Source organism: Protomyctophum bolini (assembly GCF_963924005.1).
Source record: "Protomyctophum bolini genome assembly, chromosome: 23".
Lineage (NCBI taxonomy): Eukaryota > Metazoa > Chordata > Actinopteri > Myctophiformes > Myctophidae > Protomyctophum > Protomyctophum bolini.
Window position 1 is genome coordinate 25,607,002 of NC_137884.1, and position 15,552 is coordinate 25,622,553.

The 15,552-nt window shown below is 43.0% G+C and overlaps 1 protein-coding gene across 1 annotated transcript in view; it reads left to right on the forward strand.

The window, feature by feature from the left end:
• LOC308311009 (NACHT, LRR and PYD domains-containing protein 3-like) overlaps window positions 1-15,552 on the forward strand; it is a 46,449-nt gene that overhangs the window by 12,594 nt on the left and 18,303 nt on the right. The window contains exons 5-14 of the mRNA XM_080757504.1: window positions 324-497; window positions 941-1,014; window positions 4,491-4,604; window positions 6,538-6,651; window positions 7,201-7,358; window positions 8,293-8,320; window positions 8,951-9,064; window positions 10,034-10,156; window positions 13,014-13,127; window positions 14,257-14,311. Of these exons, the coding sequence (XP_080613630.1) occupies window positions 944-1,014; window positions 4,491-4,604; window positions 6,538-6,651; window positions 7,201-7,358; window positions 8,293-8,320; window positions 8,951-9,064; window positions 10,034-10,156; window positions 13,014-13,127; window positions 14,257-14,311 (891 nt within the window). The 5' untranslated portion in view covers window positions 324-497; window positions 941-943. The remainder of the gene's footprint in view (window positions 1-323; window positions 498-940; window positions 1,015-4,490; window positions 4,605-6,537; window positions 6,652-7,200; window positions 7,359-8,292; window positions 8,321-8,950; window positions 9,065-10,033; window positions 10,157-13,013; window positions 13,128-14,256; window positions 14,312-15,552) is intronic.

A 15,552-nucleotide genomic window follows, 5' to 3' on the forward strand; every position in this document is an offset into this window, starting at 1 on the left:
CCTGGAACTACATATTTTCAGATGGGGGTTGGCGGCCAAATACATATAGTTTCTGGGGTTCTTGACATTAAATATTGAGAACCACTGATATAGAAACATGAGGTTTAAAAAATACATTTTTTTAATTTCGACGTCGGGCCTCAATGGGTTAAGTGCCTTCCAGACTTTGTGCCCCCAACAACCTGGCCTAGCAGAGACCTTTCTAGTTTAATGTGTTTTAAATTCAGAGTGCTATAATGTAAGAGATGTGTGACCAGTGGCTGTAGATTCAACATGGATTATAATGATTCACTAAATATTGTTCATCCTCTCTTTTCTACCAGGAGTCATCAGGAGAGAAGCCGCCATCATTTTCAACAGCACTGCACGGGGCCAGAAGAGAATGTCCCATTCATTTTGCTTCATAGATAGATAGATGGATGGATAGAACATTTAAAAACATCCTTATATTAAATTAAGAGTTTGAAGGCTGGAATGAAGCCAACCAGCGACCTGATAAATTAACTCGTAACACATTTGATTCCATTCACAAGGATCGGAAAACCCCCAAAAAGAGGGTTTTTAATTGACCTATAGCTAAGACCCGCCCTCTCCCTCTTACACACTCCCACCTGGACACTTTCCAGCCAGGCTCATTCATTCCAATGTAAAGATCATGGATTTTACACATTAAATACTGGTTCATTTTTGGAACCAGAAATACAACAACAAGGCCTGCCGTCATACTGTATGCACTGGAAAAATATGTGCGTGGCATTTCTTTATTAAAACAATGTTTTATCATATAGGAAAACTGTTATGCTTAGCTGTGATTGGACCATAGCAGTTTGGGGAGGGGCTCGGGATAGGTCTAATGGTGTGACAGGTGTCAGGTTCTCTTTCTAAATACTGGATTGTTACGACATTTTACTGTAGCTGATAATACAATATCTCTATGGAGAAAATGAGTGGGAGTTCTGCTTCTGGTGTGTCATCGTTGACCTCTAGTGACGGAGACGACCCGACCGATGAAAGGTTTGAATTGACTAATTTCTCCTGCGTGTTTACAGATGCGTGTGTGTCGCTACCTGCAAAATACACTGAAGCATAATTAATCTATCTCTGTTCCTGCAAAATACACTGAAGCATAATTAATCTATCTCTGTTCCTGCTAAATACACTGAAGCATAATTAATCTATCTCTGTTCCTGCAAAATACACTGAAGCATAATTCATCTATCTCTGTTCCTGCTAAATACACTGAAGCATAATTAATCTATCTCTGTTCCTGCAAAATACACTGAAGCATAATTAATCTATCTCTGTTCCTGCTAAATACACTGAAGCATAATTAATCTATCTCTGTTCCTGCTAAATACACTGAAGCATCATTAATCTATCTCTGTTCCTGCAAAATACACTGAAGCATAATTAATCTATCTCTGTTCCTGCAAAATACACTGAAGCATAATTAATCTATCTCTGTTCCTGCAAAATACACTGAAGCATAATTAATCTATCTCTGTTCCTGCAAAATACACTGAAGCATAATTAATCTATCTCTGTTCCTGCAAAATACACTGAAGCATCATTAATCTATCTCTGTTCCTGCTAAATACACTGAAGCATAATTAATCTATCTCTGTTCCTGCTAAATACACTGAAGCATCATTAATCTATCTCTGTTCCTGCTAAATACACTGAAGCATAATTAATCTCTCTGTTCCTGCAAAATACACTGAAGCATAATTAATCTATCTCTGTTCCTGCTAAATACACTGAAGCATCATTAATCTATCTCTGTTCCTGCTAAATACACTGAAGCATAATTCATCTCTCTGTTCCTGCAAAATACACTGAAGCATCATTAATCTATCTCTGTTCCTGCTAAATACACTGAAGCATAATTAATCTATCTCTGTTCCTGCTAAATACACTGAAGCATAATTAATCTATCTCTGTTCCTGCTAAATACACTGAAGCATCATTAATCTATCTCTGTTCCTGCTAAATACACTGAAGCATAATTAATCTATCTCTGTTCCTGCAAAATACACTGAAGCATCATTAATCTATCTCTGTTCCTGCTAAATACACTGAAGCATCATTAATCTATCTCTGTTCCTGCTAAATACACTGAAGCATAATTAATCTATCTCTGTTCCTGCTAAATACACTGAAGCATAATTAATCTATCTCTGTTCCTGCAAAATACACTGAAGCATAATTAATGTACTCCATCGTACAGCGGTGTTGTTGCTCGTCAAAATGATGAAAAAGTTGTCAGGAGGACAGACGAGTGATGGATGTAAATAGATTTACAAGCTTACACTGACTCCCACTCATAAAACAATGTTTGCTCATAAAACAACGTTACATATGTTTAAAATTGTAATGTTGTGTATATCCAAATAATAATTGATTGTTTTTTTATTTAGCAGGCAATATTAAAACTTAAAGGACAACTATATTTTTTTCAACCACGGTTGATGTTTTAGGTTGTTATTAGATAAAGTAAAAGATGAGTGAATTTGCTGCTTTCTTTAGTTTTAGGGATTTTAGCTGATTTTGACAGGGGGCGGGGGCATTCGAGCATGGGGCTAAATATGTATTTTCTTTTACAAATTTTTATAGCAATTTATTTTGATTATTTATATTTATTTATATTTATTATTTATATAATAAATTACATCTGGCCACAAAAGATCACAGGATCTACTGAAAGGGAAGGCTCACTGTGTGTATAGGCTCAATATGTCAGTTTGACACATTCAGTAGATCCTGTAATCTTCTGTGGCCAGATGTATTTTCTTGGGCTCTAGTAGGACTATAGTAAATAATAAAAAAAGAGAAATTAAAAAAATATATACACTCATCTTTTACTTTCTCTTATTTATAAATAAACTAAATCCTGTTGATCCTCTCTTTGTAACAGGGTTGATCGTCACAGAGCAGTCTCTCCTGTACCCAGCTGTGTCTCCATGAAGAGTGACTCGTCCATGCATGGACTTATTGACTTCAAAGATGGACACCACTCTACTGATCAAAGGTTGAAACATGAACTCCATCTGGTGTCTGAATTGTGTACTCCAAGTCAAATCAAACTTTATTTCTAAAGCATCTATCTGAGCAGATCTAATGGGGAGGGGCAGACATGGAGTAATGTGTTCACGTTTTATAGTGCCGGTGAGAAGGCGGTCAGCTGTGTTCTGTACTAGCTGTAAACGCCTGAGTGACGCCTGGTCGATGCCAATATACAAAGAGTTGCAATAATCTATTCTTGATGAAATCAAAGCATGGATAACCATCTCCAGCTGTTTTTAGGGGGAGGTAGGATTTGACCGTGGTGATGATTGGAAGAAGAGTTTTAACGACGGAGCTGATTTGTTTATTAAGTTTAAAAATCTTTATAAAAAATAAAACCAAGAGGGGGGACAGTGGTACAGCCGGTAGTGTTGTCGCCTCACAGCTAGAAGGTCCTGGGTTCGATTCCCGCTTTGGGCGTTGGGGGCGTGTTCTCTCCTCTGCGTCATCAGAGCCCATACCCGAGGCGGGGTTGGCGAAAGGGCCTTTCTGTGTGGAGTTTGTATATTCTACCCGTTTCCCTTAGGGTAGGTACCCTCGCATGTTCTCCCCGTGTCCCCTAGGGTAGGTACCCTCACATGTTCTCCCCGTGTCCCCTAGGGTAGGTACCCTCACATGTTCTCCCCATGTCCCCTAGGGTAGGTACCCTCACATGTTCTCCCCGTGTCCCCTAGGGTAGGTACCCTCACAAAAAACATGCAGTAATCCTGGTCTCTAAACTACCTCCCCCTGGCCCCTAGGGTAGGTAACCTCACATGTTCTCCCCGTGTCCCCTAGTGTAGGTACCCTCACATGTTCTCCCCGTGTCCCCTAGGGTAGGTACCCTCACAAAAAACATGCAGTAATCCTGGTCTCTAAACTACCTCTCCCTGGCCAGCCAGGGGGGCCTGATGGAAAGGAACTTGTCGGATTAACGTGGTCTTTCCACGCTCTATGTCCGACGGGGGAAACTCTCTCTTGTTGGGTGAAAAGAAGCAGCTTGGACTCCTCATGCATAGAAGGAAGCATGAGGTCAGTCCGTTGCTCTCCCAGGTTGGCAGAGGAAGTGTTGTGCCCAGGATTACATTAGATAATTGACACCGGGTGAAAATCGTGGGATAAAAATATAGAAATTTCTAGAAAATGGGTGGATGTTAGAACTTAACACACCCAGGGAGCTAAAGGATATTATGGTCGGATGGTGGTAAAAAAACATATTATTTCAGTTTTGTTTTCATTGAGGGTGAGAAAGTTGACATTTTAAATAACTTATATCGCTGAAATAGCTGTGGTCAATGTTTACAGCTGAATGTTTAGGTTTAACTTTATAAGCTTTTTGTTTGTTTTCAGCTAAGAATAATCACGTTTGAGTAGAACTTCCTAGACTATGAAATTGCCAAGCCTGATATGATTGTCTATAAATCCTGTTGATCCTCTCTTTGTAACAGGGTTGATCATCACAGAGCAGTCTCTCCTGTACCCAGCTGTGTCTCCATGAAGAGTGACTCGTCCATGCATGGACTTATTGACTTCAAAGATGGACACCACTCTACTGATCAAAGGTTGAAACATGAACTCCATCTGGTGTCTGAATTGTGTACTCCAAGTCAAATCAAACTTTATTTCTAAAGCATCTATCTGAGCAGATCTAATGGGGAGGGGCAGACATGGAGTAATGTGTTCACGTTTTATAGTGCCGGTGAGAAGGCGGTCAGCTGTGTTCTGCACTAGCTGTAAACGCCTGAGTGACGCCTGGTCGATGCCAATATACAAAGAGTTGCAATAATCTATTCTTGATGAAATCAAAGCATGGATAACCACCTCCAGCTGTTTTTAGGGGGAGGTAGGATTTGACCGTGGTGATGATTGGAAGAAGAGAGTTTTAACGACGGAGCTGATTTGTTTATTAAGTTTAAAATCTTTATAAAAAATAAAACCAAGAGGGGGGACAGTGGTACAGCCGGTAGTGTTGTCGCCTCACAGCTAGAAGGTCCTGGGTTCGATTCCCACTGTGGGCGTTGGGGGCGTGTTCTCTCCTCTGCGTCATCAGAGCCCATACCCGAGGCGGGGTTGGCGAAAGGGCCTTTCTGTGTGGAGTTTGTATGTTCTCCCCGTGTCCCCTAGGGTAGGTACCCTACCCTCACATGTTCTCCCCGTGTCCCCTAGGGTAGGTACCCTACCCTCACATGTTCTCCCCGTGTCCCCTAGGGTAGGTACCCTTGCATGTTCTCCCTGTGTCCCCTAGGGTAGTGATGTATATTTCTGGATGGAAACTCGGTGCCATGCGTCTCTCACAAAAGGTTCTCAGTCGGACGGAGTCATCTCAATGCTTGTAGGTATCAAGTTTTATTCGATCAAAGTTTACTCTCAGTTTACAAAGACAGGGGAACAACGGCCCCTTTTGGAGTCACACAGCTAGTCCCTTCAAATCGACGTTTGCAGTGTGAGCACAAAGACACAGTAGAATTGTTACAGTTATATATGCATGACAAATGACGGCCCTTCTCATCCGAGAAGGTATGACATAAGAGGTGTCCTGACTTATTGACCAATCACAGAAGCCTAGGCGAGTCACACAAATAACTTTGCATGTCATATAACTTATATAGGAATGAAACACTTTATTACATGTTACCACATGAGGATAACTCTATAATGTTCTATATTCAAATATCCTTATAGTTCAATCTTAAACAAACTGAATATGAAACTAAATAATGAATAAGACAGAAGGTATTGTTAACAATATAATTGATTGAACACACAAAACACATCTAAGGTAATTCAAAGGGGATGGACTTTTCCTGACAGCTGAGCTGAGGGCTCACCCTCTCTTGTGAGATCAGCTGTCATACCCCAGAAGGGCAGGATGTGGTCCTAATCGTGGACCCTGTTATTTCAGCTATAGTTGCAAAATCCTTGTAACCGTTTTACGCCTATTTATGACTATGTGAACTTTACCAGAATGAAGTTATTTAAGGCCTTAACCTAAGGCTCGACCAGCTGTCAAGATAGGCCCGTTTCCCGGGCACGCCGGTGAGAGCCATCCCAGGGGGTAGCCCCATCTTGACACCTTCAACCTAGGGAGATTTTATGACTAGGTGGTCTTTATTTTTAAGACACCAGCTGCAACCATTTGTAAAATTATTCATCAGTAGGTACCCTCACATGTTCTCCCCGTGTCCCCTAGGGTAGGTACCCTCACATGTTCTCCCCATGTCCCCTAGGGTAGGTACCCTCACAAAAAACATGCAGTAATCCTGGTCTCTAAACGACCTCCCCCTGCCAGCCGGGGGGGCCTGATGGAGAGGAAAGGAACTTGTCGGAATAACGCTGTGGTCAATGTTTACAGCTGAATGTTTAGGTTTAACTTTATAAGCTTTTCGTTTGTTTTCAACTAAGAATAATCACGTTTGAGTAGAACTTCCTAGACTATGAAATTGCCAAGCCTGATATGATTGTCTATAAATCCTGTTGATCCTCTCTTTGTAACAGGGTTGATCATCACAGAGCAGTCTCTCCTGTACCCAGCTGTGTCTCCATGAAGAGTGACTCGTCCATGCATGGACTTATTGACTTCAAAGATGGACACCACTCTACTGATCAAAGGTTTGAATTTGAATTGACCAGACGGGTGATTGAAACATGAACTCCTTACCTTCACAACCAACAGCCTGTCAGGTGAAAAGAAGCAGATTGCACTCCTCATGCATAGAAGGAAGCATGAGGTCAGTCCGTTGCTCTCCCAGGTTGGCAGAGGAAGTGTAGTGCCCAGGATTAAATTAGATAATTGACACCGGGTGAAAATCGTGGGATAAAAATTTAGATAAAAATAAAAATAAAACCAAGATTTCTAGGAAATGGGTGGATGTTAGAACTTAACACACCCAGGGAGCTAAAGGATATTATGGTCGGATGGTGGTAAAAAAACATATGATTTCAGTTTTGTTTTAATTTAGGGTGAGAAAGTTGACATTTTAAATAACTTATATAACTGAAATAGCTGTGGTCAATGTTTACAGCTGAATGATTAGGTTTAACTTTATAAGCTTTTCGTTTGTTTTCAACTAAGAATAATCACGTTTGAGTAGAACTTCCTAGACTATGAAATTGCCAAGCCTGATACGATTGTCTATAGTGATCCTCTCTTTGTAACAGGGTTGATCATCACAGAGCAGTCTCTCCTGTACCCAGCTGTGTCTCCATGAAGAGTGACTCGTCCATGCATGGACTTATTGACTTCAAAGATGGACACCACTCTACTGATCAAAGGTTGAAACATGAACTCCATCTGGTGTCTGAATTGTGTACTCCAAGTCAAATCAAACTTTATTTCTAAAGCATCTATCTGAGCAGATCTAATGGGGAGGGGCAGACATGGAGTAATGTGTTCACGTTTTATAGTGCCGGTGAGAAGGCGGTCAGCTGTGTTCTGCACTAGCTGTAAACGCCTGAGTGAGGCCTGGTCGATGCCAATATACAAAGAGTTGCAATAATCTATTCTTGATTAAATCAAAGCATGGATAACCATCTCCAGCTGTTTTTAGGGGGAGGTAGGATTTGACCGTGGTGATGATTGGAAGAAGAGAGTTTTAACGACGGAGCTGATTTGTTTATTAAGTTTAAAATCTTTATAAAAAATAAAATCAAGAGGGGGGACAGTGGTACAGCCGGTAGTGTTGTCGCCTCACAGCTAGAAGGTCCTGGGTTCGATTCCCACTGTGGGCGTTGGGGGCGTGTTCTCTCCTCTGCGTCATCAGAGCCCATACCCGAGGCGGGGTTGGCGAAAGGGCCTTTCTGTGTGGAGTTTGTATGTTCTCCCCGTGTCCCCTAGGGTAGGTACCCTCACATGTTCTCCCCGTGTCCCCTAGGGTAGGTACCCTTGCATGTTCTCCCCGTGTCCCCTAGGGTAGGTACCCTCACATGTTCTCCCCGTGTCCCCTAGGGTAGGTACCCTCACATGTTCTCCCCATGTCCCCTAGGGTAGGTACCCTCACAAAAAACATGCAGTAATCCTGGTCTCTAAACGACCTCCCCCTGCCAGCCGGGGGGGCCTGATGGAGAGGAAAGGAACTTGTCGGAATAACGCTGTGGTCAATGTTTACAGCTGAATGTTTAGGTTTAACTTTATAAGCTTTTCGTTTGTTTTCAACTAAGAATAATCACGTTTGAGTAGAACTTCCTAGACTATGAAATTGCCAAGCCTGATATGATTGTCTATAAATCCTGTTGATCCTCTCTTTGTAACAGGGTTGATCATCACAGAGCAGTCTCTCCTGTACCCAGCTGTGTCTCCATGAAGAGTGACTCGTCCATGCATGGACTTATTGACTTCAAAGATGGACACCACTCTACTGATCAAAGGTTTGAATTTGAATTGACCAGACGGGTGATTGAAACATGAACTCCTTCACAACCAACAGCCTGTCAGGTGAAAAGAAGCAGATTGCACTCCTCATGCATAGAAGGAAGCATGAGGTCAGTCCGTTGCTCTCCCAGGTTGGCAGAGGAAGTGTAGTGCCCAGGATTAAATTAGATAATTGACACCGGGTGAAAATCGTGGGATAAAAATTTAGATAAAAATAAAAATAAAACCAAGATTTCTAGGAAATGGGTGGATGTTAGAACTTAACACACCCAGGGAGCTAAAGGATATTATGGTCGGATGGTGGTAAAAAAACATATGATTTCAGTTTTGTTTTAATTTAGGGTGAGAAAGTTGACATTTTAAATAACTTATATAACTGAAATAGCTGTGGTCAATGTTTACAGCTGAATGATTAGGTTTAACTTTATAAGCTTTTCGTTTGTTTTCAACTAAGAATAATCACGTTTGAGTAGAACTTCCTAGACTATGAAATTGCCAAGCCTGATATGATTGTCTATAGTGATCCTCTCTTTGTAACAGGGTTGATCATCACAGAGCAGTCTCTCCTGTACCCAGCTGTGTCTCCATGAAGAGTGACTCGTCCATGCATGGACTTATTGACTTCAAAGATGGACACCACTCTACTGATCAAAGGTTGAAACATGAACTCCATCTGGTGTCTGAATTGTGTACTCCAAGTCAAATCAAACTTTATTTCTAAAGCATCTATCTGAGCAGATCTAATGGGGAGGGGCAGACATGGAGTAATGTGTTCACGTTTTATAGTGCCGGTGAGAAGGCGGTCAGCTGTGTTCTGCACTAGCTGTAAACGCCTGAGTGAGGCCTGGTCGATGCCAATATACAAAGAGTTGCAATAATCTATTCTTGATTAAATCAAAGCATGGATAACCATCTCCAGCTGTTTTTAGGGGGAGGTAGGATTTGACCGTGGTGATGATTGGAAGAAGAGAGTTTTAACGACGGAGCTGATTTGTTTATTAAGTTTAAAATCTTTATAAAAAATAAAATCAAGAGGGGGGACAGTGGTACAGCCGGTAGTGTTGTCGCCTCACAGCTAGAAGGTCCTGGGTTCGATTCCCACTGTGGGCGTTGGGGGCGTGTTCTCTCCTCTGCGTCATCAGAGCCCATACCCGAGGCGGGGTTGGCGAAAGGGCCTTTCTGTGTGGAGTTTGTATGTTCTCCCCGTGTCCCCTAGGGTAGGTACCCTCACATGTTCTCCCCGTGTCCCCTAGGGTAGGTACCCTTGCATGTTCTCCCCGTGTCCCCTAGGGTAGGTACCCTCACATGTTCTCCCCGTGTCCCCTAGGGTAGGTACCCTCACATGTTCTCCCCATGTCCCCTAGGGTAGGTACCCTCACAAAAAACATGCAGTAATCCTGGTCTCTAAACGACCTCCCCCTGCCAGCCGGGGGGGCCTGATGGAGAGGAAAGGAACTTGTCGGAATAACGCTGTGGTCAATGTTTACAGCTGAATGTTTAGGTTTAACTTTATAAGCTTTTCGTTTGTTTTCAACTAAGAATAATCACGTTTGAGTAGAACTTCCTAGACTATGAAATTGCCAAGCCTGATATGATTGTCTATAAATCCTGTTGATCCTCTCTTTGTAACAGGGTTGATCATCACAGAGCAGTCTCTCCTGTACCCAGCTGTGTCTCCATGAAGAGTGACTCGTCCATGCATGGACTTATTGACTTCAAAGATGGACACCACTCTACTGATCAAAGGTTTGAATTTGAATTGACCAGACGGGTGATTGAAACATGAACTCCTTCACAACCAACAGCCTGTCAGGTGAAAAGAAGCAGATTGCACTCCTCATGCATAGAAGGAAGCATGAGGTCAGTCCGTTGCTCTCCCAGGTTGGCAGAGGAAGTGTAGTGCCCAGGATTAAATTAGATAATTGACACCGGGTGAAAATCGTGGGATAAAAATTTAGATAAAAATAAAAATAAAACCAAGATTTCTAGGAAATGGGTGGATGTTAGAACTTAACACACCCAGGGAGCTAAAGGATATTATGGTCGGATGGTGGTAAAAAAACATATGATTTCAGTTTTGTTTTAATTTAGGGTGAGAAAGTTGACATTTTAAATAACTTATATAACTGAAATAGCTGTGGTCAATGTTTACAGCTGAATGATTAGGTTTAACTTTATAAGCTTTTCGTTTGTTTTCAACTAAGAATAATCACGTTTGAGTAGAACTTCCTAGACTATGAAATTGCCAAGCCTGATATGATTGTCTATAAATCCTGTTGATCCTCTCTTTGTAACAGGGTTGATCGTCACAGAGCAGTCTCTCCTGTACCCAGCTGTGTCTCCATGAAGAGTGACTCGTCCATGCATGGACTTATTGACTTCAAAGATGGACACCACTCTACTGATCAAAGGTTGAAACATGAACTCCATCTGGTGTCTGAATTGTGTACTCCAAGTCAAATCAAACTTTATTTCTAAAGCATCTATCTGAGCAGATCTAATGGGGAGGGGCAGACATGGAGTAATGTGTTCACGTTTTATAGTGCCGGTGAGAAGGCGGTCAGCTGTGTTCTGCACTAGCTGTAAACGCCTGAGTGACGCCTGGTCGATGCCAATATACAAAGAGTTGCAATAATCTATTCTTGATTAAATCAAAGCATGGATAACCATCTCCAGCTGTTTTAGGGGGAGGTAGGATTTGACCGTGGTGATGATTGGAAGAAGAGAGTTTTAACGACGGAGCTGATTTGTTTATTACGTTTAAAATCTTTATAAAAAATAAAACCTAGAGGGGGGACAGTGGTACAGCCGGTAGTGTTGTCGCCTCACAGCTAGAAGGTCCTGGGTTCGATTCCCACTGTGGGCGTTGGGGGCGTGTTCTCTCCTCTGCGTCATCAGAGCCCATACCCGAGGCGGGGTTGGCGAAAGGGCCTTTCTGTGTGGAGTTTGTATGTTCTCCCCGTGTCCCCTAGGGTAGGTACCCTCACATGTTCTCCCCGTGTCCCCTAGGGTAGGTACCCTTGCATGTTCTCCCCGTGTCCCCTAGGGTAGGTACCCTCACATGTTCTCCCCGTGTCCCCTAGGGTAGGTACCCTCACATGTTCTCCCCATGTCCCCTAGGGTAGGTACCCTCACAAAAAACATGCAGTAATCCTGGTCTCTAAACGACCTCCCCCTGCCAGCCGGGGGGGCCTGATGGAGAGGAAAGGAACTTGTCGGAATAACGCTGTGGTCAATGTTTACAGCTGAATGTTTAGGTTTAACTTTATAAGCTTTTCGTTTGTTTTCAACTAAGAATAATCACGTTTGAGTAGAACTTCCTAGACTATGAAATTGCCAAGCCTGATATGATTGTCTATAAATCCTGTTGATCCTCTCTTTGTAACAGGGTTGATCGTCACAGAGCAGTCTCTCCTGTACCCAGCTGTGTCTCCATGAAGAGTGACTCGTCCATGCATGGACTTATTGACTTCAAAGATGGACACCACTCTACTGATCAAAGGTTGAAACATGAACTCCATCTGGTGTCTGAATTGTGTACTCCAAGTCAAATCAAACTTTATTTCTAAAGCATCTATCTGAGCAGATCTAATGGGGAGGGGCAGACATGGAGTAATGTGTTCACGTTTTATAGTGCCGGTGAGAAGGCGGTCAGCTGTGTTCTGCACTAGCTGTAAACGCCTGAGTGACGCCTGGTCGATGCCAATATACAAAGAGTTGCAATAATCTATTCTTGATTAAATCAAAGCATGGATAACCATCTCCAGCTGTTTTTAGGGGGAGGTAGGATTTGACCGTGGTGATGATTGGAAGAAGAGAGTTTTAACGACGGAGCTGATTTGTTTATTAAGTTTAAAATCTTTATCAAAAATAAAACCAAGAGGGCGGACAGTGGTACAGCCGGTAGTGTTGTCGCCTCACAGCTAGAAGGTCCTGGGTTCGATTCCCGCTGTGGGCGCTGGGGGCGTGTTCTCTCCTCTGCGTCATCAGAGCCCATACCTGCGGCGGGGTTGGCGAAAGGGCCTTTCTGTGTGGAGTTTGTATGTTCTCCCCGTGTCCCCTAGGGTAGGTACCCTCACATGTTCTCCCCGTGTCCCCTAGGGTAGGTACCCTCACATGTTCTCCCCATGTCCCCTAGGGGTAGGTACCCTCACATGTTCTCCCCGTGTCCCCTAGGGTAGGTACCCTCACATGTTCTCCCCGTGTCCCCTAGGGGTAGGTACCCTCACATGTTCTCCCCGTGTCCCCTAGGGGTAGGTACCCTCACATGTTCTCCCCGTGTCCCCTAGGGTACCCTCACAAAAACATGCAGTAATCCTGGTAGGAATGCGTTAAGGAGATAACTGTTACAATTGCTCAATTCAACAGACCCATTCAGGATTCTAAAAACGCCTTCTCAATCCTGACCTAAGTTTTAAGTGTTTAGAGAGGCACTTGTCTTTATCTCCTTGGGCAAATCATTCCATTGCACCGTTTGTACTACATGGAAAACAACTCACTGTTATGCTAATTAATGTCTGTTATTTACTTAGTATTATTTCTAGTAGTATTATTCACTGTCTCTGTTGTTTATGTATTGTTATTTCTGTCTGTATGATTCCAGAAGTGTCCACCACAGAGCAGAGTCTCCAACTCCCAGCCTTCTGTCTGTGAAGAGTGACTGGTCTAAAGGAAATCCTCCTGACTTCAGTAACGAACCTGGACCTCCTGATTCACAGTATGTCAACCCTCCTATAAATATATACAACACTATAACACTGTAACACTATACAATATACACTACCATATTTTATAGTGCCGGTAAGAAGGCGGTCAGCTGTGTTCTGCACTAGCTGTAAACGCCTGAGTGACGCCTGGTCGATGCCAATATACAAAGAATTGCAATAATCTATTCTTGATGAAATCAAAGCATGGATAACCATCTCCAGCTGTTTTTAGGGGGAGGTAGGATTTGACCGTGGCAATGATTGGAAGAAGAGAGTTTTAACGACGGAGCTGATTTGTTTATTAAGTTTAAAATCTTTATAAAAAATAAAACCAAGAGGGGGGACAGTGGTACAGCCGGTAGTGTTGTCGCCTCACAGCTAGAAGGTCCTGGGTTCGATTCCCGCTGTGGGCGCTGGGGGCGTGTTCTCTCCTCTGCGTCATCAGAGCCCATACCCGAGGCGGGGTTGGCGAAAGGGCCTTTCTGTGTGGAGTTTGTATGTTCTCCCCGTGTCCCCTAGGGTAGGTACCCTACCCTCACATGTTCTCCCCGTGTCCCCTAGGGTAGGTGCCCTCACATGTTCTCCCCGTGTCCCCTAGGGTAGGTGCCCTCACATGTTCTCCCCGTGTCCCCTAGGGTAGGTACCCTCACATGTTCTCCCCGTGTCCCCTAGGGTAGGTACCCTCACATGTTCTCCCCGTGTCCCCTAGGGTAGGTACCCTCACATGTTCTCCCCGTGTCCCCTAGGGTAGGTACCCTCACATGTTCTCCCCGTGTCCCCTAGGGTAGGTACCCTCACATGTTCTCCCCGTGTCTCCTAGGGTAGGTACCCTCACAAAAACATGCAGTAATCCTGGTAGGAATGTGTTAAGGAGATAACTGTTACAATTGCTCAATTCAACAGACCATTCAGGATTCTAAAAACGCCTTCTCAATCCTGACCTAAGTTTTAAGTGTTTAGAGAGGCACTTGTCTTTATCTCCTTGGGCAAATCATTTCATTGCACCGTTTGTACTACATGGAATACAAGCTACTGTTATGCTAATTAATGTCTGTTATTTACTTAGTATTATTTCTAGTAGTATTATTCACTGTCTCTGTTGTTTATGTATTGTACTTATTTCTGTCTGTATGATTCCAGAAGTGTCCACCACAGAGCAGAGTCTCCAACTCCCAGCCTTCTGTCTGTGAAGAGTGACTGGTCTAAAGGAAATCCTCCTGACTTCAGTAACGAACCTGGACCTCCTGATTCACAGTATGTCAACCCTCCTATAAATATATACAACACTATAACACTATACAATATACACTATAACACTATACAATATACACTATAACATATTTTATAGTGACTGTGAGAAGGCGGGCAGCTGTGTTCTGCACTAGCTGTAAACGCCTGAGTGACGCCTGGTCCATGCCAATATACAAAGAGTTGCAATAATCTATTCTTGATGAAATCAAAGCATGGATAACCATCTCCAGCTGTTTTTAGGGGGAGGTAGGATTTGACCGTGGTGATGATTGAAAAAGAGAGGTTTAACGATGGAACTGATTTGTTTATTAAGTTTAAATCTTTATGAAAAAGCAAAACCAAGAGGGGGGACAGTGGCACAGTCGGTAGTGTTATCGCCTCACAGCTAGAGCTTAGCAAAGGAACACAGGGCCAGGGATCACAATGACTGACTGGTAGGCTTTCTTTATTTTCTGTAGGCTGCAACATGGCCTTATTTTTTTTGAACAAGATATTGCACTGTCCTGTTTTTTTATTTTAGTTAAAGAGAGAGAGAGAAAGAGAGACTTCTGAAAATATTGCACTGAGTTTTTAGTTTTAATTTATTTTATTTAAAACAAAAAGAGTCTGTTCTGTCATGATGTGAAACTATGAGTCTATAACTGTGCTAATGTGGACATATTGCACTGAGTTTATAACTGTTCTAATGTGGAAATATGCATGACATGTAGCAACACAAAATGGACAATGAAATATGTGGAAACCGTGGAAATGTACTATTGACTAAGGGAATTTATTACTATGGCACTCTGAGTATCAAGGAAAAATATCATGGCACTTCATGTCAAAAAGGTTGCCTACCCCTGCTCTAGGGTAGGTACCCTCACATGTTCTCCCCGTGTCCCCTAGGGTAGGTACCCTCACATGTTCTCCCCGTGTCCCCTAGGGTAGGTACCCTCACATGTTCTCCCCGTGTCCCCTAGGGTAGGTACCCTCACATGTTCTCCCCGTGTCCCCTAGGGTAGGTAGGTACCCTCACATGTTCTCCCCATGTCCCCTAGGGTAGGTACCCTCACATGTTCATGTGGCCCAGAGGCACTTGTCTTTATCTCCTTGGGCAAATCATTCCATTGCACCGTTTGTACTACATGGAATACAAGCTACTGTTATGCTAATTACTGTCTGTTACAATTTACAATTTAGGCA